At 37.7% G+C, this 25047-nt stretch overlaps 1 protein-coding gene across 1 annotated transcript; it reads right to left on the bottom strand.

Moving 5' to 3' along the window:
• Positions 1-489: 489 nt before the first annotated feature.
• LOC145010607 (uncharacterized) lies at positions 490-1086 on the bottom strand. Its single transcript, XM_078969130.1, has one exon. It carries the CDS (start codon positions 1084-1086, stop codon positions 490-492), a length of 597 nt encoding a protein of 198 aa, XP_078825256.1.
• Between the last annotated feature and the right edge of the window lie 23961 nt (positions 1087-25047).

Below are 25047 nucleotides of genomic sequence, written 5' to 3'. Positions count from 1 at the left end.
AATATTATCACGAATTTATCCAAGTAAGTTCGGCACACATGGTTGATTAAGTCCATGAACACTATATGGGCATTAGTCAAAGCAAAGCGCATCATCACAAACTCATAGTGGCCGTAGTGAGTTCTGAATGCGACCTTTGGAATTTTTTCCTCTTGAATTCGCAACTGATGGTATCCCGACCTTAGAGTAATCTTTGAGACGTAGGTTGATCCTTGCAGTTGATCAAATAAGTCGTCGATTCGAGGTAGGGGATAATAGTTTTTGATAGTGAGCTTGTTTAGTTCTTGGTAGTCTATGCACATGCAGAATTATCCATCCTTCTTTTTCACGAAAAAGACCAGTGCTCCCCAAGGTGAGAAGCTCGGTCGAATGAATCCTTTGCTCAATAGTTCGTTCAGTTGGTTGTACAGTTCCTGCATTTCAGTCGGTGCTAAGCAGTATGGGGATTTGGTTAGGGGGTGGCTCTAGTGATTAAGTTGATTCTAAACTCTACTTCACATACATGAGGTACTCCGGAAGGACTTCTGGAAATACATCGAGAAAGTTACAGACCTCGGGAATATCTTTGATGTCTTTCACCTTTTGTTTCTCATCCATTATGTGGGCTAAGAAGGCGTGGTATTCCTTGCGTAGATATCTCTGAGCGTTGATGCAAGGGATGATTTGTAGATTCACGTCGGGTTTGTCACCATAAATGACGAGGGTTTCGCTGCTAGGCAGATTAAGGAGAACATCCTTTTCATAACATAGGATATCGACATGGTGAGGACTTAACCAATCCATGCCAATGATAACGTCAAAGCTACTTATTGTAACTGAGATTAGATCGATTTGGAAGGAATGGTTGTTTAGAGTTAGAGTGCATCCTATGTATATATCTTTATTGCTTTCTATTCTTCCATTGGTCATTTCTACAGTGAATATTTCATTTAGCGGTTGGGGTTTCTGTTTGAGTAAATGTTTAAACTGGTGGTTCACGAAACTTTTCTCCACACCACTATCAGAAAGTATGAATGCGTATGAGTTATTTACGAGAAACATACCAATAACTACGGTGGGATCCCACATGGCCTCCTCATGTCCCATCATTAGAACCCTTCGCATGTTCCCGCCATTCTGTTTTGTGTCTTTGGGCAATCTTTCTTAAAATGACCCATCTCACCGCATATGTAGCATGCGCGAATCACCCCGGATTTAGCAGCTTGGGTGGTTTCTTGTGCTGGTGCCTTGCAGAAATGAGTTGTGTGCCCCTTCTTGTTGCACTTGCTATGTTGCATTTCTCAGCATGGTCCGCGGTGGTGGTAGTTGCACTTGTCACACTTTGGAAGAGTTCACGCATATTACTTGGCCAGCATAGGGGCGGTGATGGCATGGACAACCACCGTCTGTTGCTTCTTGGCTGGGTCTTCAGTAGGTCGGCCTTTGTTTTTTTTCCAAAACTTCCTGTTGTTGTCACCTACTTTTGGTTGTTCGGGCATAGGGGTTATGATGCCTTAACGAGCTCCCTGGTCGAAAAGAGTTTGTGCCAGACGCTTGGCACTGTCGAGGGTGCTCCGGTTGGCGGACATGACCATCCCATGGATCTGAGCGGATAGCCCCCAAATGTAACCTTCCACTTTCTTGGCCTCCGAAGTGACCATTCCCGGGCACAGAGTTGCCAGATCGTTAAATTGAGTAGTGTAGGTGGCAATGTCAGAGCCCTTCATAAAGTGTTCCCACCGCTCTTGTTCTAGATTCTGCATCTCGCTCCTTGGACAGTACTCCTCGATCATCGATGCTTTCAAGTCCTCCCAACTCATGGAGTTAGCAACAACTATAGTCAAAGTTTTAACGTGGATGTTCCACCACGACAAGGCTGAGTCCGCAAATGTACATGCGACATATTTGACCTTGATCTCGTATGGGCAGTCGCAGATTTCGAAGATGGACTCGGTATCCTCTACCCATCTTCTCAAAGTAACGACCCCCTGTTGCCATCATACATCCAGGGCTTGAAGTTCATGAATTCTTTGTATGAGTACATCCGCTGGTGCCCTTGGTTTTCTCCCTAATTGTAACTATCAGACCTGTTTCTGCCTCCGTTGCTATTACTAGTGATTTGGGCCACATTGGCTGTTACGGTAGCCTGGAATACAATAGAATGCATTTGTGGAGGTGGTGGTGGCGGTGGGGCTGTTGGTGTGTTGTTCTTGCACCTGTTTGACTTCCTTGGTGGCATACTTCTGCCATAAAGTTTAAAGGTGGAATGATGATAAGTCTTTGATAAGAGTTTACGAATCGAACATTACCGTAATGGAATGGCTGTTGGTGTGTTGTTATTGAAATTTGCAAGCAATTCATAATGAAATTTAATATAACAAGTAAACAATTACCTAACAAATAACAACATCCAATGAAATAAAATACATAACCATTTCAATGATAATATGGTACTTGTACATAGTTTTTGAAAATTTGACCTTAAAAAAGGTCTACATGAAAGAGTAGCACCAACACTTACGCGTAAACAAAATCAAGATGTGAGTATGATAAGCCCTACTCATGGCGGGTAGTCTCTTGTGGGCCATGAGATGAAGTCGAGGTGTCCTGTATCTCTGCTATACAATCCTTAGCTGCAATCACCATCTCCTCGAGAGCCGAGTACCTCTCCTAGTACTCTCTCACTTTTTCTTGAGTGGTGGTTAGGTCCTCATGAAGACCGTCAACAAGGTGATATACCCGGGGGTAGTCCCTCTCCAGAAATCGCGTCTGTACGTCAGTGGCCTCAACAATGGCTCCTAACTCCATGATCGGATTTGTCGATGCCCTAGTCTGATCTACGAAGGGTGTGATTCGCTGAACTATGAAAGGGAGGGCCCTGTATACCATTCCTCCGTGGCCGATGTTATAGAACTCTCACTGCATGTCGTATGGTGAGCGCTGGAGTTGCTTCCTGCTCCACCTCTCCAGTTCATCTGTCCAACGGGGCGTGGGTCCCTGGTAGCTCATCGATTTGTGGGGACCCAGGCAACGTAGGGTGGATTAATGACTTCAGACTCTGCATCTAAGTCCTCCTCTTCCTCTTCCTCTTCCTCGTCTTCTTCTTCCTCTTCCTCTGGATCCTCTTCGGGTTCCTCCTCCACTAGATCCTCAAGATCCTCTTCGATCCACCCACCATTTCCCTGGTTAGGGACATAGGGGTCTCCAGGCATGTGAAATCCTTCCATGATGTGTGTGCGAGAATAGAGATATGAGAAATACGTGAAGGGTTTAAGTGTATGATCCTATAGTATTATAAAATACTGCTATAGTATTTTAAATCCTTATGTTTGATTCTATAGTTTCTTGGTATATAAGGTTGGTAAGTTTTAGATTCGTTGCCCTCCGCGACCATTCTGAAACACATGTTGGTCATATCTCGTATAAATATAGTTGATCAGGCTATGTTTATCCCAGATATGATTATATCACTGCCTAGGCTTAATCGTAGTGTTTAACAAATCTAAATACTTTTATATTTTTCTTATTATGACACTGTTTCTAGTATGCATGGTACGTATACATTTTAGAGAAATACTGTTATATTTTAAAAGTATACTTCTTAGTTAGAGTGTTTTAGCCCTATTGTATTTATAGCTATATATCTTAAATGGTTTGATATACTTAGTTCACTATAAACAATGCCCTGATACCAATCTGTCACACGCCCAAACTAGAACGGTAGAAACGTCTGGGGGCGGATGACTTAATGTATAGTATCATAACAATTGAAAAATAGAGATCAAAGCATTGCAACCATCGTATAGAATATTTAATAAGTTTACATTGTTCTCAAAACACTGTTTATATGATATCAGGTGCATATGACAAAAATAACTAGCATGATGCGACGATGGCTAATCCTCCAAAAACTCGTGTGGTTACCTGTCTACTGATTTCCTAAGAATACAAGTGATTTTAAAAGTGTCCACAATAAGTTGGTGAGTTCATAAATGTTTTGTATGAGAAGGATTTGTAACTATTTCGAGTAAAATGATAGTGTATACTTCCAGAAAATCCGATAGTTTCTTTATAAATGAGTTGTAAGTCTTAAATCCCAAGACTAAAAATGTAAGTAATACTGTACTCAAAAATGGTGTTGTGCAGTTTAATTTTTATATAAAACTACTTGAATGTATATTAACCCATAAATCAAATGTTTTTTCAATACCCTATGTTAGTTATTATAAACATACTAATACGACTATTTGCCTGAACGACGTTCTTCAGGCGACGGAGCTGTTGCGATATTTGTCGCCCTAGACCTGTCGGTCTAACTTTAGCTAACAGTTTAGGTGCGTGGTTTCCAATCTAGTATATATCTATACACAAGTGTCACACTCTCCCTACAAGAGACTCTGGTTATAATGCAGGACATAATGTGTACACTGGTAGGTACGGTGAAGCTAAATGTCTCACAACCAGTATCAACCGATTTATGTGAACTGAAAACTCTCTTTTCTTGTAAATGAAATAATTATACCTTTAAAAAATTATATGTTTCTTCTAAAATGATAGTGGAGTTTTATGACTCCCAAACTATACCAATTATAGTTTATATTGTTTGTTTGTTGAGACTATTTATATAATCTTTTATATAAATACAAAGTTGTTATCTTGTCTAATGTCAAAATGTATGGTAAAAACATTGTATTTTTGGGTTGTAACCCACAAAATAGTGAAATAACTAGAATGTACTCCTTTTTGTTAGAAAAGCTATATTTTTGGTAAAAAGCTTCCAAACACCTTGTAGTTTTACAAATCATAACTTTCCTTATGATTAATGACTTGGATTATATTTGGTTTTTGTTGGTTTTGCATTTGGAAACTTATATATCACAAATATTTGTATAAAAGCCAGTAACAACCATAACTCATGCAAATAATATCTTATTTAAAAATGAAACATTGCAAGTATTTGTGTGGTAAACCAAGTTCTACTTGTGTCCCCCCCTCCCCCTTAAAACATGAAAAACTCGAAAATGTTGGGGTATGAACTCACCTTGAGTGGATTTGTGGGTTGTTTGAGGAGATGGTGTGAAGATTTCCAAGCCTAAAACACTTGAATATGGTTGATGAACTCTTTGAAGTTGATATTATCCTAAGAGTTTTGACACATAATAATATGTGTAAACAAAATGAAACTAACATGATAGTGTATAAATACACTAGATTTTGAAGAAATATTTACCAAATTCTAGGAACAAGCTTGGAGAATTACTTGGAGGCTTGGACTTGTCTCTTTGAGAGGATTTGGAGTAAGCAGAAAGTAATATGTGAATGGTGGATATTTCAAGGGGTGATTTCGGCCTTAGATAAAGAAAGAAAGTGATGGGATATTTGCTTGGTTGACTGTTGGTTATTAACATTGATATATGTTGGGTATAGTTTTGTATTGGAAAGGAGGAAAACATCACGTCACAAAGTCAACACCTTATCTTCTTTTCCAGCTGAAAACTCCTTAGTTTGACTGAAATCACGTATGATTTTGGTCTAGGGAGCATTTTAGTCTAGGTGGTGTTTTGGTTCTAGTATGTTTTCGGTTCCAAGCCTTCCCCACATGGTTTTTTCGGTTGGGTATCACTCATTAAAGGGTGATTTCGGTTCTAGGGGTCTCTAACATGGGAATTCTATTTAAGTGTTACTCACTAAGGGGTGATTTCGTTCGTAGGCCAACCAAAATCACTAGGTTGGTGGGGTCCTAGGCTAAAAACTATAAAGCAAAGTCTTAATTCATGATTTATGTTTTACTATTTGACTTTTCTTGACTTGCTATAAATTGTTGACTTTTAAAGGGTCATTACGAACATAGTTTTCAAAGTATATACATATTTACTTATACAATTAATACCCTCTCGTCTTTCAAAGTTTTATTGCAACAAAGTTATATTGTGAATTCACTTGTACACGGTTGAAGTTTAGGCCTTGCTTGTTCCAAAATTTTCCAGTTGTCACACGTGATATGCTAGTTGTCTTATGGTAGTTGCATGGAAGACCCTGGGGGAGCCCATGAAACTTGGATGTCAGACCATGTGGGGGTTCCCATGGCATTCTAGGTAAAGACCATGGGGGTGCCCATGGCACTTGGTTGTCAGACCATGTTGGGGTGCGCATGGCATTCCAGGAAAAGACGATTGGGGTGCCGGTGACACTTGGTTATAAAACCATGTGGGGGTGCCCATGGCACATTGGTGTAAGACACTGGGGGAGCCCACGACATCCGTATATGTTTATATGAATGTCTTGTATGGTGTATATGGTTATATGATTATGCGGATTGTGTGGGTATGTTATGGGGAACTCACTAAGCGTTAGCTTATAGTTTGTTGGTTGTTTCAGGTACTTCGGGATCTAAGGGCAAGAGTAGCGTGATAGTGCGACATGCACTCTCTGTCGTTTTACTAGGTATACACTGATATTATGAATAAATTTTTTGATGTTATGGATTTTGAAAACAAATGTGATTTAATTTTTATATTTTATGGAAATTATTTCGTACATAAAAATGAAAATTTTTATTGGAAATTTGGGTCGTTACAAGTTGGTATCAGAGCCTTGGTTTGGGGGATTCCAACATACTCTCGGGTGTGTCAGAACTCAAATTGAGGAAATGGTAAACAAAATTTCGAAAACTTAAAGTTAAAAACTTCTTAAAACCGATTTCTTGTAAGAAAAAAGGAGAGTGTAATGCATGTAATCGGCCGAGCTCAAGTAAGTATTTTTTCCAATATGTTAGCCATGCTATATTGATATTTGGAATGTGATAATCAGATGGATCTTGCTATGTGTTTTCTTTCAAAATTTTATACGATTAGGATCTTATAGCCTTAGAATAATTGATTTAGCCTAATTTCCTGTTCTGTGTTTGCTTATGGTCCTATGGTAGAGTCTGTTATTCGACAATATATTCAATCCTGTTTTATGTATAATTTTCATGAATAAGGCAACTTGTTATGATTGATTTGAGTTCTAGATTAATGGGAATGGAGAAAATCTTAGGATAGCCTAGGTTTGAGTTATACAGAGGTTTGTGAGATATGCTTTGGAATGAATTAGAGTTATTAGGCAGTGCCTTGGGGAAGATACATGTAGTTGTGAAAGGTAGTATTAGGGCTATACTACTGAAAGCACAGGACCTGGACCTGAACTAATGTTAGATCTGGAAACACTAAGGAGACCGATGTGGAAGGATCCCCTTTTTGAATATCTTGATCATGCTGTCTTATGGTCTTTCAGATCAGAATGTTGGTGACGTGTCATAGAGCAGGGGGATTAGGATCAGGATCCAAATCTTGGTCGGGCTACATTATAGAGCCCATTGACGAGAGGATGTGTGAGCTCATCGCAGCCGAGGTTACGAGGGGCATTCTTTATGCTACCCCAATGATTTTCAGGGTCGTCAAGGAGGGGATGATGGAGATTATGGAAGAGCGGCTCAAGTATTTAAGAGCAAAGATTGCTGCGGGCTAAGTCGGGCCCCAAACACCCTCTGTGACAACCCGAAATTTATCCAATCATTTTAACATCTTCTTCCGTTAATAAGCCTCGCGTAATTAAATTGTCCGTTAACCTTTTGGAATAGGTTAATTAAATTGGACTTTATTATGACCTCATAAGGGTTGAAACAAATCAGTAACACCCTCAATTTTTCCTCTTGAAAAATTCTAGTTTCAATCAAGTCAAATTACGACCGTTTAATCGGGTGTGACCAAAAGCCCTGTTTAACATCAGTATCGGGTAAGTTTCCACTGAGCCACAACCTCAAACCCTATAAAAGGGTGAATGAACTTCATTTACACCTTTTCCACTATATCTCTACTCTCTATCTCTCTACAAAGCCGATTTCGATCCAAAAACCCCCATTTCGAGCTTCAAAATCGTAGGTAATCTATCCTAACTTGTTGTGTAGCTTATTTAACATGAAAATTCGTGTTTAAGTCATCCAATAGGGGCCAAATCATGTGTTTACGACCCAAGACACTCTTGGACCGTAAACACCCATAAGTGGGGTTTTGAAGCCCCAAAACCCTTCTAAATCACTCCCTGGGCTTATGACTTGTGGACTTACACATACGAGCTTAGAACACCAAAACCTTACATTTTGAGTAGTAAACATGATTTTACGGCCCAAGAAATTTCTTGGACCGTAAACCCCTGTTCATGGTCCGTGAACACCTTTTAAGGTGTTAAACTTGCCCTTAATTACCTCCTATGGCCAGGGAAAATATATAGAATCAGCAACAATTGAAGTAGGGGCTTTAAACATCAAAGAAACCAAGGACCTAGGAGTTTACGGTTGTAAACTTCACCAAGGATTGGTCCATGGGCCATAAACTCCCAAAATGAGGCCAAATGATGCCCTAACTTCCCCATTTGACTTGAAAAAATGCATAGAACTTTACACTCTATCATTTAAGATCTTAATTCATGAAGGAAATGACCAAGTGAGAGTTTACGGCGGTAAACTCTAGGTTTACAGCCGTGAACTCCCTTGAGTGGTTCGTTTGGAGCCTTAAACCCTTCTTAAGCCCTAAAAGTGAACCTAGCCTAACTCTACAAGCGATATAAGACCTTTTAGAACCCATAAGTTTACAGCCGTAAACTCATGGGGATATGGTCTTATGGCCGAAAAATCCATAAAGAGTTTACTCCTGAAGAGTAAACTCCCTAACTAGGCCATACACCCCCTTATTTCAACCCTATAGCCTCCTAGCACTTGACCAAAGTGTTTTCCGCACACTACAATGCTTATACGTGTTTAATTAGTATTATAATTACTAATTGTATGTAAACATATGTTATCATATGTTAATAGGTCACTAAGCGTGTTCAAGTCTTTACTTGACACCGAGCACCCAACCGACACCTCCATCCGATCCACTTACAACAGGTGAGTTCATACCACTGAATTAACCTTTTAAATGATTTTAATTGTTTTTAGATACAACTAATAACTATATAGCAAACTAGACTTTTGCATGTTAGCTGTTTTAATCAAACTAAGATTCTTAAATCATGTTTTCAAATCTTTTTAAAGGATGAATATCTCTTTTTAGATCATTAAATGTTATCCAAAGTTTTCCAAAGTGTTTTTGCTAAAGAGACATCTAGTGTAATGACTTATTAAACGTTTTTTTCACTAAAAATTGTTTTATAAAAACCCTTTTCAAAGCTTGTTTTACAAAATGACACCAATTTGTAAATTTGTTAAGTATTATGTTTTACCAAAGTTTTCTTCTATGCTTTTATTTCTTAAGTGCATGCCTATATTTATATAGTTATATAAATAATGTTTAAAGGACTTAAGAAGGCTAGTTTGCCCTATTTCCTTTTCCTCGTTGGGATGTGGTCCGGTGGGTATCGGATATCCATCTGAAGGTCGTTTAAACCTTAATTATATATTATGTATACATATATGGACATAAAAGCGCTCTCTATCTCTCTCTCTCTCTCTCTCTCTCTCTCCCTCTCTCTCAGTCGATTCATCGCCTTGATTAGTACAAGGATTCTTCTATTGTTCATGTTTCTAGAACCCTAGTAACTATTTTAGGAATATCTAGGAGTCTCTATCTAAATCTCTATCTCTATCTCTATCTCTATCTCTATCTGCATCTCTATCTCTATCTCTATCTCTATCTCTGTCTCTGTCTCTGTCTCTATCTCTATCTCTATCTCTACCTCTCTATCTATCTATCTATCTATCTATCTATCTATCTATCTATCTATCTATCTATCTATCTCTCTCTCTCTCTCTCTCTCTCTCTCTATTTAGAATGTGACACACTATTTCCTCTACGATGCTTTATTATTTCAACGCCGTGTAACCAGAGTCTCCAGGAAGGAGAGCGAACATCATGTGTATAGATATGTACGGGGCTGACACTCCCACACCCAAACTACTAGCTACAGTCAGCGCCGGTAAGGCCCATCGGTGACATAATGCCACTACCTCTATTGCCACGACCTCTATTCGTGACCTGGAGGGTCATCGGATACTCTATCGTCATTCAACATGGTTACATTTGAGTTCACATTCACCCTTTTGTTTTAGATTTTGCAAGCGGTATCGTTCCCTTGATGTTGTCTGGATTTTTGTGGTTCATTTATTAGACTGAGGCAGGCGTATCAGTTATTCGATACTCTCCCGGAGTCTATGTTTTCAATAGCTTTTAGTCAGCAATATTACTGCTGAAGTATATGTTATTTTCCCCTAGTATTTTTACTTGTGTTTTACTTATTTTTCCTTTAAAGTCAATACTGTATTTTAATAAGGATAGTATTTTGGGGAAAATTTCATTTTAAAACATGAACTCATCAAATCTTGGTAGAAGAGTTCTTTTATTTAGAAAATATAGGATTTTCTGGAAAGGACACTAATACACCTTATATTCTAAACTACTATCTCTCATAAAGTTATTTTAAATAAAAATGTGTATTTATAAAAATGACATTAAATACTTATGAACTCACCAGCATTATGAAAATGCTGATACTCGCTTTCAAAATAACTTGTATTCTCAGGTCATCGATAAATAGGTACATCCTGGGAGCAATTGCGAAGACAACCTAGTACCGAGCTGTGTCTATATTATTTCTTGTATTACTTTGTTGTTGCTATGAAATGTAAACTATGTAAAACTATTACTGTTAATGCAATGGTTTTTGTACTCTGATTACTATACTGCATATGTTGTGATACTTGACAAGACGTCATCCACCCCAGAACGTTTCCGTCGTTCCGGTTTTGGGGTGTGACAGATTGGTATCAGAGCATTGTTTATAGTGAGCTCAGTATATCAATTCATAAAAGATATACAACCTATAAATACATTGGGATAAAATACTCTGACCAAGAATTATACTTTAAAATATAACCATATTTTACCAAAGTATAAGAACATCCAAAATCTAAACACTCAAAAAAAAGTATCACAAAAAGAACAAAATAAAAGTCTTTGGATGTTGACCATTACCGACAAACCTAGGCAGTTATGTAATCGTAAGCTGGAATAAATGTAACCTGATCAACTACATTTATTCGAGATGCGATGAACGTGTGCTTGGGAGTGATGGTAGTGTTGCAACAGGTGTGAAACTTACCAACTAGGAATGCTAGAGCCAAACATAAAGTTTAAAATACTATGGGAGTATTTTGGAATACTAAAAGACTCACATTAATCCAACAATCATATTCAGAAGATTAAGAACCAATCAAGTAATTAAAATACCATAGGGGTATTTTAGGATCCATAGATAACCTTATGTGAAAAACTATAAAGATCCTTATTGATATACCTACGATTACAGAGGGTATACTCCTAAGGTTATATATAATAAGGATCCCATAGACTAAGAATGTGTGGTTTCGCTCTACTTCCTTTTCCTCGTTGGGATGTGGATATAGAGTAGAATCACATATTCGAAGGCCTACCGGATCTAAGCTATATATAATTTGTGTACCCTAGGTAATTGTAGCAGGACTCGATATGGATCACCTAGTGAAATGTTAATAAACTCTTAGGATTCTTTAGACATTTCCATTCTCGCACGAACCCTGTAGAAAACCTTGACAGAAGAGTTGATCCGAACCCAGACGACGTTCATTGAGAATATTTCCAGTTCGGAAATAAATGAACTAGGGCGAGACTATTGAAACCACCAGGTGCCTATAACTTTTAGGGACATCGGTGGGAAATTTTCCTGAACTTTCGAGGTTTTCAGTCATCCATCATGAAGTGGTGACATTCATAGTCATAATCGGAAGTAAGATGGAGTAGAAATTCTATATGTCCACACGAGAGGAGAACCCTAGGTATCTATCCGAAGAAAACCAACGTCGACCCCCAGTTAAGGATAAGAGGTAGACAGAGGGAGCCAATATATGGAACCCAAGAAATGTCTTTTCCTCGTTATAGTCGCGATAATACACCCATCAAATAATAAAATTTAGTGAGTTAGTGATTACACTACTCATGCTATGTGTTAGGTAAATCGCCTTTTCCCGTTGCAAGTAATACGATTAGAGCGGATCCCAACACCTCGATTAAGAGTGTTTAGCCATAAGTCTTCATGAGACTTTCTTCCCGCGGTCTTCCTTCCGAACTGTCCTTAGATCTTTCCAGAGCCAGAGAGTAAATCTCTCCAGTATAAGATAACTTAGTAGGAACGACCCCTATCTTATGACTTTCCGATACTCATACCCCTACCTTGATACCAGGACTGCATCATAGGGATGTAGGTAAAACCTTCGAGAACATACTCCTACTCCATTGGTAAACGATTGAAATACATCTAGGTCCAAAGACAACCCTTAATAGGAATTCTAGTTCAACTATGAAGGGTAAGTAAGAAGTTTATTAGTATGATTTCCTCACTCATACATTCCCAAGTTATATATAACAAAGACCTAGTAGATAGTAAAATGTGAGGTTGCTGACTTAGTTGCTTTTCCTTGTCGGGATGTGAAACTAAAATAGAATCGCACATTTTACTATCCGCCCAGTCTTCATTATATCATAACGTGTATAAGCTGAGTTCTCATGTATAATAACTCTTCTCTTAGCCAGAATCACATAATCTAGAGTTGACCTTGGTCACTCACGAACCCCTTGTCTTTCGTGTTACAGAGTCATGTCGTCATCCAGAGATAGCCAGCCGAACAACGAAACCCCTATCCTTTATATCGACACTGCCACTCCCCAAACCGCAGTAACAGTTGCCGTGCCAGCTGCCCTTGCAAACCTCAATGCCCGTAATGCAATCACTGACAAAGGAATGGAAAATTTTGATCGTCGTACCGATCCAAGAAGCCAACAAATGGCTACAGTCACGGACATGCAAAGTTTTAAAGCCGAGAGAAGGAAACGAAAACTCCAAGCTCGAAAGGAACGCAAACGACTCCAAAGACTTGCCATGCAACAGCAACAAGTGGCAACCCCGCCCCTTCAGCACCAGTATAACCCATTTCATAAGTCCCTGGCATCGGGACCAACCCTACGCACAAAGGTGGCGTTAAATCCGGACTCTTTAAAAGGAAATTTTCAAAGTGGAGGAACGAGGAGGGCACCCGTGTCCACGTAACTCCGACTAAGTACCTCACCCCCACCACCAATACTACTGCGAACCAGACATGTCACCAGTGCGGCGATATAGGACACCTCAAAAAGGACTGTCTGATAATAAAGAACTCCGGTGCAGATGGGAAGATACTAAGGATCACTGTTGTAGGAGAAACTACTCTAGACCCTCGTTAAAGTATTCTAAGTGCTCGTTGTATCAGACTCGTAAACTGTTTAGAACTAGTGCGACCAGAACCTTATCTTTTGCGAGACCCCATTAGTATAGGGACCCTCGTACTGCGTATACTTGCTTTTCTAATACACCTAGTTCACAACACTAATCTTGTAGTAAATCTAATACTGTAACTCTACTAAAAGTCACATCACTGTTATAAAACTAAAAATTTCACAAGGTAGAGCTATGATAGCTTGGTATATACGATAAGGCCATGTATAATTAAGATGGATTGACCTCGAGTGAGTGATGCCGCCTCATTTGTTGTTCCTCGTTTGGTTGTTGATTTAGGGAGGAGTCGCTCAGTCAACAGTCCTCCCCACCTTAATTATACATGACTAGTGTATGCTAGGGGATTATAGAAATTCCTCGTGAGAATCCATTCATGAAAGGTACACTATTCCTAAACACTCAGGACCCTCTATAATTCCGCATCAACTCTATCAATCCAAGTATCTAGGAAAGTGATACGGGACGAAACCCGAGACGCCAAGAACTTGTGTGCCCGTTCGGCACATGGACCTATCGACCCTCATTCTATGTCATGTCGATGTATTCCAACTTCGACGCCTCTATCAATCATGGTTCGACTTAGTACACCCATGTGTAAGCTCTTAAGTGTTGTGTAAAAAGAAATTTCACCATAGCCATTTCGGCGAATAAAAGTTCTTCCGAACCTTATAATAAAACCTAATGCGATCCGTCAGTCGTCTCTCTTATCTAAAACCATCCGAGCTACCCCTGAGTAGGGTACCGCACACTGTTAACCAACCCCATCTTTGACAGATAGAACCCGAAGTGAAAGACACTACAGGTATTCCAGAAGACGATAACCACCCGAAACCTAGTCCGTAGATCCCCTAGACAGACCCTTAGCAAATCACAATCAGGTTTGTGAATCAAGAGGAAAGAACTCATGTGATTGACTACCATTAACTGGGTATGTGCATAAGAGTGGTATATAATTTAGATCAAAAAGATTTAAGATGTGTGCTTCCTCCCTACTCCCTCTTCCTCGTTTGGTTGTGGGTCTGGGGTGGAGTCGCACAACTGAACATCCTGCTGACCTCAATTATATACGGCTTTCATACAACAAGTATTGTTGGTTAACCAAGTATGAGCTCTACCACGAACCTCATAGTAACACCCTTCATCCTATTCCATAAAACGGGAACTAGAGTCAAGTGAACCACTGCGGGTTGAACTACTAAAATGACCACAAATCCGAAATTTGTTGTCATCCCGGTTAGACCAATATAGTCGTTAACACCCTTGACTGATAAATAAGTCTGATTCGTAAGAGTCAAAGACATATATTGACTACGACCATCCATTCACGCTTAACCCCGCGAATTAAGCATCTCAGCAGATATCCCAGAAACGTGAAAGTTGCGATAAGCAAAATGCTGAGAAGAGTGAATGAAGAAATTAGAAGTTCTGAGTGACGGAACCCTATACTCTCTAGATTTGACCTAGATTGAGAAAACACAGAACCCACGTAAGAGTAGTTGCAAAGGACACTCACATTACTCAAGCACTTCATCCACCCCGTTACTGACGAGTAGTGCCTACGACACTCCGCCTACCCACATGGAAAAAGTTGTTGGGTTGTGATCATTCTAACACTTCCTAAGTGTACATTCAACCCTAATAACCTTGAATCTATGTTTTCTCTATATACAGGCAAATTTCTTTTTCAAGTTTATTTCCTAACTAGCATGGTATGGGGATTACATAAAACATAAAAACTAGTAGAAATACATACCTTCTTGTTGCTTGGATTCCTTCAAGACTTTGTGAGCCTAGCACCCCAAATGTTGTGCCTCAAATGCTTCACACAACACTACAACCTTGGAATAACTAGAGAGAATACTTCTACACTTCAAAATCGGCTATGCCCTCACAAGAATACACTAGTGCTGCTTTTGCATGCTATAGGGTTTCTCTTATAGTGTGTCATAATTAGGATTTACAAATGTAAACCCTAATTGTCACGACTCTTCATTTCTCATGACCCATGGTTTTGTAACTCCCATGGACTATCCATGGAGCTCCATATGGTTATAATCAAACCCATAAACCATGGATCATTAATCCACTATAAAAGAATTGATGATTGTCATAATCAACCCTATATATTTAATTAGTCTCACTTTGATCACCAAATTAATACTAGATTAATACTTGATCAAATACTAATTAAATAATACTATTATTAATATATTAAAACTTATAATATATTAATAATCATAAGTGCCTTATTCTCTCATTTAGTCTATCCAAGTATTGCAATGCCATGCAACCCAAATGGACCATGCCGGGTCGGGTCAAGTTCATACCAAATAAAGTTATGGACTTAGACACTATATCCAACAGTCTCCCACTTGGATAAGTCTAATAACTATATTTGTAAATATGACTTCAAAATCCGACTAGCAATCGTAGCTCTTTCAAAGTCTCTCGGAAATGAGATGATGATGATACGCCATTTAAGATAAGTGATCATATAATCCTCTATTCTCATGATATCAGCCGGACAAACACATTAAACATGGTCTTACTTATTGTCCAGCATTTGTTTCTCGATCTCCGATTTGTTTCGACATAGAACTAAATTGAACACACCAACTAGGTTCTGACCGGGCTCGGTACATAGGTCAAAACCAAATCATCGAGCGGCCCAGATATCACTTCTATTTCTAGAAGGAACAGATAAACATCAACTGATATGCTTGTACTAACTACTTGTTGAATTATTCACAAATGCACATTTTATAACATCGAGTTACCAATGCGTTTTCGTATAATCAATGAATAACCAACTCATAGTCAACAACTCATATCTCTAGGTTTGATGATTTATATGATATTACCGTCTCACGATCACTCGAGATAAATTCCATGAAGTGACGCAAGTGAGCGTGGGTTGAATCCAATACTCAGCCCTTATGAGTACTCATGAATGTTGTAGCAACCATTGCATTGTCTAAAGCACTTTAGACAAATCATACAAGCCAAATTCATGACAGTCTTCATTCATATCTACTTCCAACATATGACTGACTGTGGATGGTTTGAATAATATGATATATACCATAAAATAATTATTCTGGAAGTCAAAACATGCAAAGTGAAACACAAGAATAATACTTAATCCTATATGGCCCCAACACTTGGGTGTAAATAAAACAACTTTTATCTAAGCACCATATTGATTACTCATTATTTCTGTTTCGATTAATCAACTTTATGCTTGAATTAAAACATTAGTTGTCCCATGCTCCAAGCACGTACACTATGTTTTTTTCAAACAACAATTGTTCCATACTCCAAGTATGCATACTATGTTTACATATGGTCCTCTCTTTGTGAAATAGATGAATTGTCAATATTCCAATGATGCTCATTTCACAATTCCAATCCTTGTTGTAAATGCAAGAATACCAAACTCTTGCCATTTACTGTAATCTGTTAGATTCTAAACTTATATGCAATGATCCCCTTGTAACGACTATGCACAGAAGTCACAGAGACTTGGCAACAGACATTACAAAGTATTCCAATGGGAAACAATTCCATGGAAATGAAGTCTCAAATTCAAAGTACATTCCTTTGAACATCCTTCTTAGCATTAAGTTCTTTAATCTTACACAGATTCAAAGAATAACTTCCACCTATGGAAACAATTCCATATTACCATTTTGACTATCACTTCTTAACAAGAGTTGCCTCTTTACAAAATATGTCAATATGGTCCTTACACTATACTTCTAATTGTCCATGAGCAACCAATCTTTGGTAAACCTCAGATTGTCCTTGACAATTTTTCTTAATCATTTTAGTCATTTCCAGTTCTATTCCTTTTTCCATCTTAATGCCCTAGGCATTTGGAAAATTTAGAATGGATGAATATTATTGCACATATAATCAAACATATACCCAAAGCATATGGGACATGATTCATGCTATAAAATTTTTATTTTCCTTGTTCACAAAATTCGAACTATGAAGAGGGATGCCGTAATCATAATCGAATTTTGAGATCGCAACGTATATAGAATTTCCTTATGTTGAACCATTCCAGCATAACATTCATATATATTCTTGACTAAAGTAGATTAAAATATCAATCTAAGCTTGTAGAATTGGAGTGAAGTATAAAATCCTCTCCCTTAATTATAGCAAAACAACTTTTCAAAGCAAATTGAAACTTTTGTTTTCTATAATTAATATTGCTAACTTGCAACACTTAACATAATCACCATGCTCCCACTAGCTTTGACATGTACTCAGAAATCAGTTGGACTTCTAGAAATCAATACTTTATTGACTTTCTTACCAAAGTTCATATTTCTGATACCAGATTGCTTTGATAAGACTTTATCAAAAATATACACCTTTCCTTAGATAGCTCACATGATTGTCTAGACCTTTTGCAATTCTCACTAGTTAGTGTGCCAGTTAACCACACATGCTCCACTAACTATATGAGAATGCAAATATCACAACCGCTATCTACATAAAATCTTCTTAGTGGAAGCGTTTCCTTACCATCATCTTCATGAATCGAAGAGAAACCTTATGACACTTAGATTTTATGGTGTATGTGTTCTTTTCCATGTGAATTTTGTCAAAACCATAATCATGGGACTAGGTTAGTGACACTTCCAAATTCATATGGACTGAACTTGTGCAATCTTAATTTCTTGCCACCCGGCAGCACAAGGGCCTACCATTGCTTCCCAGTTGTTATGCAAACAGTCGAGAATTCTCAGAACTCCAATGCAAATCCAACCTTAATAGGGATGAACACAGAATATTTCAACACAATAGGTTACAAACCTCAAGTCGTGGGCTAGTGCTTAATAAAACTCTTGATTAGTTCTTGAAACTATTTCAGAATCTTTTAGACTCCCAGTGTCCTCTTGACATATAAGACTTCTCTTTGTCAAGAACCATTCCTTGACAATACAAATATTCAAGAGCTAGTGTGGATTCTTATCAAGTTAAACACTTCCCATAATTGGACTTAGTTTGTCTTTGTTTTATCCAAAACATAACAACTAACCAACCTCAAATGTACACAAGTAGGACACATCTTACTCTACATTTGATAAGTGTTATAAAATTTCTAAAGATTATGTCACTCAATGGCTCAATCTTGTAGTATGACTCTAAGATTTGATTTTGATGTATGATTTATCTTTTGATTTAACCATTTCAACAACTCATGATTCCTCTCCTTAGCCAAACAAATGAACTAAGGTGTCCTTAGAGGATCAATTGTGATATGGTTTCATATTCACTAAGATAATCATAAAACAAAATACACAAGTACTCTCCCATCTCTTCAGATTGGAGAAACTTTTATCTTTCTGCCTTATTTGATTCTTCTTATTCATTCTGCCATACATTGAAACTCTTCCAATGTTTCAGAATTACACTTAAACTCGTAAGCATAACCATATTTACTAAACTTTAGTAAATCATAATGAATAATCTTATCAACCTTTGTGGTGGACCTGACTAGCACACAACCAAGTGTACCTAATCTTTTAGTCCTTTGCTTGACTCACATGCGAATGTGAACAAAGAATTAGTCTTAATTTACCAAAGATGAAAATTCTCATTCATCACACAAAACAACTTGCATGATTCCATGTTTCTATCCAACTGAGACTTGGGTGATGAGAATCTTTCCTTATTTGGTAAATTATGATACTACCACTAATGAAAGAATCAAATCCATTTACCCATATTGCTTATCAATGGAAACATATAAGCAACAACCTTTTTCACAAATGCTATTGTAAGGATACTTAAAATAAATAAAATCAAAACCATTTTCTTTTATTTTAAAACTTTGTGGAAAACTTATCCTTACAATCCATATGGAAAACTTGTTGTTATCCTTTCTTAAGAAATATATCTAACTCTTAAGTAACAACTCAAAATTCTGATCACCGAACCATGCAATCGAAATCCATCTTCACAATCAGAATCAGCATATACTTCCTTTCAGTTTCTTCACTCTTCTTTGATTCTTAAACATCAATATGTGACCTAGTCACAACATGTAATAAGAATCTCAGAATAGAAACTTAATAGAGTTAGACAATGGACTTTACCTGAAGTAGAGTCAAACATTTGACTTTAGTATCCTTATGGACTTTTAGGTAAATTTGGCAGCTTCTCAACCAATGCCCTTCCTTTAGAAACATATGGACTCTTTGGAAACGGTACATGGGACTATCACAGACTTAGCCTTTCTCTTTACCATTTGGTCAACCGAGTTGACTATGGCCAATCCCTTTCAATTAAGAAGAGAAAGTTTTTCTGGACTTCCAATGTTACCATTGTAAATGTCCATGGAAGTTTGGGAAGTTGATCTTCCAATCAAATTTTGCTTTACCAATGCTCCAAATCATTGCTGATTCAGCATCATCAAGCAAATAGGTAAGATCATTAGGGGTCATGTCGTGATCTGTCATCAGGGAGTGACCAAGTCAACAGCCAGCTACCTTGAGACTTCAACACCCGACTATCCCGACTTGTTAATATGTGACTTAATCTCCAAGACTTAAACACATATAGACTTTGTTTGCCAATAGGGATTGAGTGACTTAGAACTTATCATGTCTTGAAACTTGTGGGATAGGAGATTTATTGGAGTAGGTGAAGGAAGTGAATTATGATTTTCAGTCCCACTAATGCACAACAAAGGGATTGATCTTTCACCTTGATTGCCATTCGGGATATCATCTTCATTAGGAAGCTTCTTCCTAAGATTTGGGAAGACCATAGCTGTCTAAACTAGACATCTATAATGGGAGAAATTCAAGTTAGTTGATTTAAAATCCTTAATATAACACCCAATATGAAATATTAAGGCTAGGACCCAATAACATATTTATAACTGGAAGAGGGATGCCGTAATCCAAATTATAAAATAGTTAAAGGTAGGTAAATGACGATTTACCAATTTCCACCATGAAAAACGAAATATAATTAAGTTTTAATTGGATTTGAAACTCCTAGATCTTTTGAGATACATTGAACTTTCAATGACATGTTTGAATCTCGATTGTGCCCTCTCAAGTTTGTGACTGGGATGCCGAGGATCACAAACAAGGTGTGAATAACCATACAAATTGACCTGGTACCCTCAACAATATTACATAATCGATGTGCCGGTTAACCACACACGCTCCACCGATCTATAATAAAGTCAAGTTACCCTTTTCCACTCTTACTAGTCCATGTTAGTGTGCCGGTTAACCACACACGCTCCACTAACAGCTTGGTAAGGTACAAAGTGTAATTTTATGGGCTAGCACCAATTTCACATTTTCCTAAAGTAACTAAGATTGAGAATTTATAATGTATTGTTACTTTATAATTCATTATACTTTTAATGAGTATTTAAAGTCGTATCCTACCCGTTCGGCTAACGACCCTCCACCGATCAAGGAAGCGGTGGGTGAGAGTGGACACCCATTAAGTCACCATTTTATAGGCAACTACCTTATACCCCCCTTATAGACCGGCTTCGTGAATGAGGCCTACTAACAGTAAGAACAACATATTCTTATACATATCTATATAATAAAATTATAATAATAGTATAAGGGTGTATTTTAAACATTTAAAATACTTGGTGGTTTAATCTATTAATTAAATTATACTCTTAATTTAATTAAACTTAAACCATGTCTTTATGGAATTATTAACTCTTTTAATTAAACACTTTAATTAATTTAATGAAGTCCATAAAGTTTGAATTTTTTTTTAACTTTTAAAAAAAAAATTGGAATTAAAGTGTAAGACTTTACAAATTCCAAAACTTGAGGACAAGAATTGAAACCAAGTCTCTTCAATTTGTAACTTATGAGTTTTAATGGTTCATAAAAATGAAAACTCTTTATTTTATGAAACCTCTTTAGTTCTTTAAACATAAATTAAAGAAGTGACCTTTGGTTATCCATAACTTGAGGACAACTTATGGACACCATTATTGCCATTAAGATCATGAATTAAACACACATGGAGGTTACACATAATTCCTATGATCTTCTAAAAACTCATAAGAACACAAATTCATGTCAAGCAATTTTCAAGAAATCATATAAACATATACAATACTTGAAAATTAATAAAAGTCATGTAAAATGGGTTAACATAATCATTATCATTTTGAAAAACAGATTTTACAAGTCCAAAACAGATTCGGATAATGATCTTAATCCATTTCCAGCAACAAAACGCGAAAAATTGCCTGACACGCTCCTACTCGTTGAGTGCATGATTCTACTCGACGAGTAGGATGAATTTGTTCATGGACTCGGCGAGTCCTCCCCATGAACTCGGCGAGTCCAGTCGTCAGAGTGCATAATTTTCTATTTTTTTAGCAGTTTTGCATCAAGTATATAGAAAACAATCCTAGGCTCTGATACCACTGTTGGGTTTTGAGCATTCCAACACTTCCTAAGTGTACATGCAACCCTAATAACCTTGAATCTATGTTTTCTCTATATACATGCAAATTTCTTTTTCAAGGTTATTTCCTAACTAGCATGGTATGGGGATTACATAAAACATAAAAACTAGTAGAAATACATACCTTGTTGTTGCTTGGATTCCTTCAAGACTTTGTGAGCCTAGCACCCCAAATGTTGTGCCTCAAATGCTTCACACAACACTACAACCTTGGAATAACTAGATAGAATACTTCTACACTTCAAAATCGGCTATGCCCTCACAAGAATGCACTAGTGCCGCTTTTGCATGCTATAGGGTTTCTCTTATAGTGTGTCATAATTAGGAGTTACAAATGTAAACCCTAATTGTCACGACTCTTCATTTCTCATGACCCATGGGTTTGTAACTCCCATGGACTATCCATGGAGCTCCATATGGTTATAACCAAACCCATAAACCATGGATCATTAATCCACTATAAAAGAATTGATGATTGTCATAATCAACCCTATATATTTAATTAGTCTCACTTTGATCACCAAATTAATACTAGATTAATACTTGATCAAATACTAATTAAATAATACTATTATTAATATATTAAAACTTATAATATATTAATAATCATAAGTGCCTTATTCTCTCATTTAGTCTATCCAAGTATTGCAATGCCATGCAACCCAAATGGACCATGCCGGGTCGGGTTAAGTTCATACCAAATAAAGTTATAGACTTAGACACTATATCCAACAGAAGTCACCGTCGCCCTGTAGACGACAGAAAGCATTCTCCGAAGTGAAAACTAGAATGTCAAGAACCACAGGATGACCTCCGAGATAGCCCAACACTTCAGAAAATCTCTAAGGATTGAGTTAGCCCTGAGCAAAGATTCCTATTCATGAAACAACAAAGCAAGTAAGAGCATGATTCTTTCCTATTAGGAATCATATTGTTAGAGCGTCAAACTAGATGATGATGTAAAGTTTAGATACTTTCTAAATAGCCGTCTGGTGAAACCCAATCTCCCCGACACTGATAGTTCTGTTAGCAACATCTTATGAACCTGAAGTGCAGGTTCATTTTGCACTAGGTTGAGATAGATTCCCTACAGCAGACAGATACCCGTAGACATCAAATTCATCTGATGATCCAGAAAACCTCTGAAAGCCAATCAACAGGAAACATGAATCCAAGGATAACCCGAGCTTTCTAAGAATCAACCTGAAGGACTACACTCCCAGTATGAGAGAACATTTGAAACTTCAGAATGATGATCGCGCCAGTGATGATCTCACCATAGAAGTACACTATTTTGTAACTACTGAAAATCTCTACCTTTCCGAGAGCTTAGGACCATCCGAGATTCTTTACAAAAAAATTGATCCAACCCTCGTCAGACCATGACTACTTTCGGAAATTCCATAGGTCTCACCCCAAGTCAATCCACTCCTTAGACTTGAAAAGTGTTTGCCTGACGTCACTCTCGGTATCCCCCACACATCTTGATAGGAATCATTGGAAACTCTAACTTCGTATATGAACCTGTAGGAATCGCTAACTGAACGAAATGGGATTCGCATCCCGTAAGTGAAGGTTTGTTAGAACGCCAAGCAGAGGCTAGAGTTCGCTTAGGAGTATGAGGACCAACTGAATAGGAAGTACCCTCACACCTCTACCCGATTGTTCATGCCTAATTCCTTGCCTAAACCCAATTTTCGGGACGAAATTCCCTCTAACGGGGGGATGATGTGACAACCCAAAATTTATCCCGTCATTTTAACCTCTTCTTCCGTTAATAAAACTCGTGTTATTAAATTGTCCGTTAACCTTTTGGAATAGGTTCATTAAATTGGACTTCATTAGGACTTCATAAGGGTTGAAACAAATCAGAAAAACCCTCAAATTTCCTCTTGAAAAATACTAGTTTCAACCAAGTCAAATTACGACCGTTTAATTGGGTGCCACTAAAAGCCCCATTTAACGTCAGTATCGGGTAAGTTTCCACTGAGCCACAAACTCAAACCCTATAAAAGGGTGAATGAACTTCATTTACACCTTTTTCACTCTCTTTCTACTCTCTCTCTCTACAAATCCGATTTCGATCCAAAAACGCCAATTTCGAGCTCCAAAATCATAGGTAATCTATCCTAACTTTTTGTGTAGCTTATTTAACATGCAAATTCGTGTTTAAGTCATCCAATAGGGGCCAAATCATTTGTTTACGGCCCAAGAACACTCTTCGACCGTAAACACACATAAGTGGGGTTTTGAAGCCCCAAAACCCTTCTAAATCACTTCTAGGGCTTATATATGACTTGTGGACTTACACATACAAGCTTAGAACACCAAAACCTTGCATTTTGAGGAGTAAACATGAGTTTATGGCCCAAGAACACTCTTGGACCGTAAACCCCTCTACATGGGCCGTGAACACCTTTTAAGGTGTTAAACTTGCCCTTAATCACCTCCTATGGCCTGGGAAAATGTATAGAATCAACCACAATTGAAGTAGGGGCTTTAAACATCAAAGAAACCAAGGAACTATGAGTTTACAGCTGTAAACCCCCCATCCCCCCAAGGATTGGTCCATGGGTCGTAAAATCCCAAAATGAGGCCAAATGATGCCCTAACTTCCCCATTTGACTTGGAAAAATGCATAGAACTTTATAATCTATCATTTAAGACCTTAATTCATGAAGGAAATGACCAAGTGATAGTTTAAGGCCGTAAAATCTAGGTTTACAGCCGTGAGCTCCCTTGAGTGGTTCATTTGGAGCCTTAAACCCTTCTTAAGCCCTAAAAGTGAAACTAGCCTAACTCTACAAGCGATATAAGACCTTTTACAACCCAAAAACACACCACCCATGAGTTTACAGCCGTAAACTTATGGGGATATGGTCTTATGGCCGAAAACTCCATAAAGAGTTTACTCTTGAAGAGTAAACTCCCTAACTAGGCCATACACCCCCTTATTTCAACCCTATAGCCTCTTAGCACTTGACCAAAGTGTTTTCCGCACACTAGGATGCTTATATGTGTTTAATTAGTATTATAATTACTAATTGTATGTAAACATATTGTATCATATGTTAATAGGTCACTAAGTGTGTTCAAGTCTTTACTTGACACAGAGCACCCAACCGACACCTCCATCCGATCCACTTACAACATGTGAGTTCATACCCCTGAATTAACCTTTTAAATGATTTTAATTGTTTTTATAAAGGGGGGGGGGGGTAATACAAGTTGAATTGTACA

Source organism: Lactuca saligna, chromosome 8 (assembly GCF_052625555.1).
Source record: "Lactuca saligna cultivar CGN05327 chromosome 8, ASM5262555v1, whole genome shotgun sequence".
NCBI classification, from domain to species: domain Eukaryota; kingdom Viridiplantae; phylum Streptophyta; class Magnoliopsida; order Asterales; family Asteraceae; genus Lactuca; species Lactuca saligna.
This window is presented reverse-complemented; position numbering and strand designations above follow the sequence as displayed.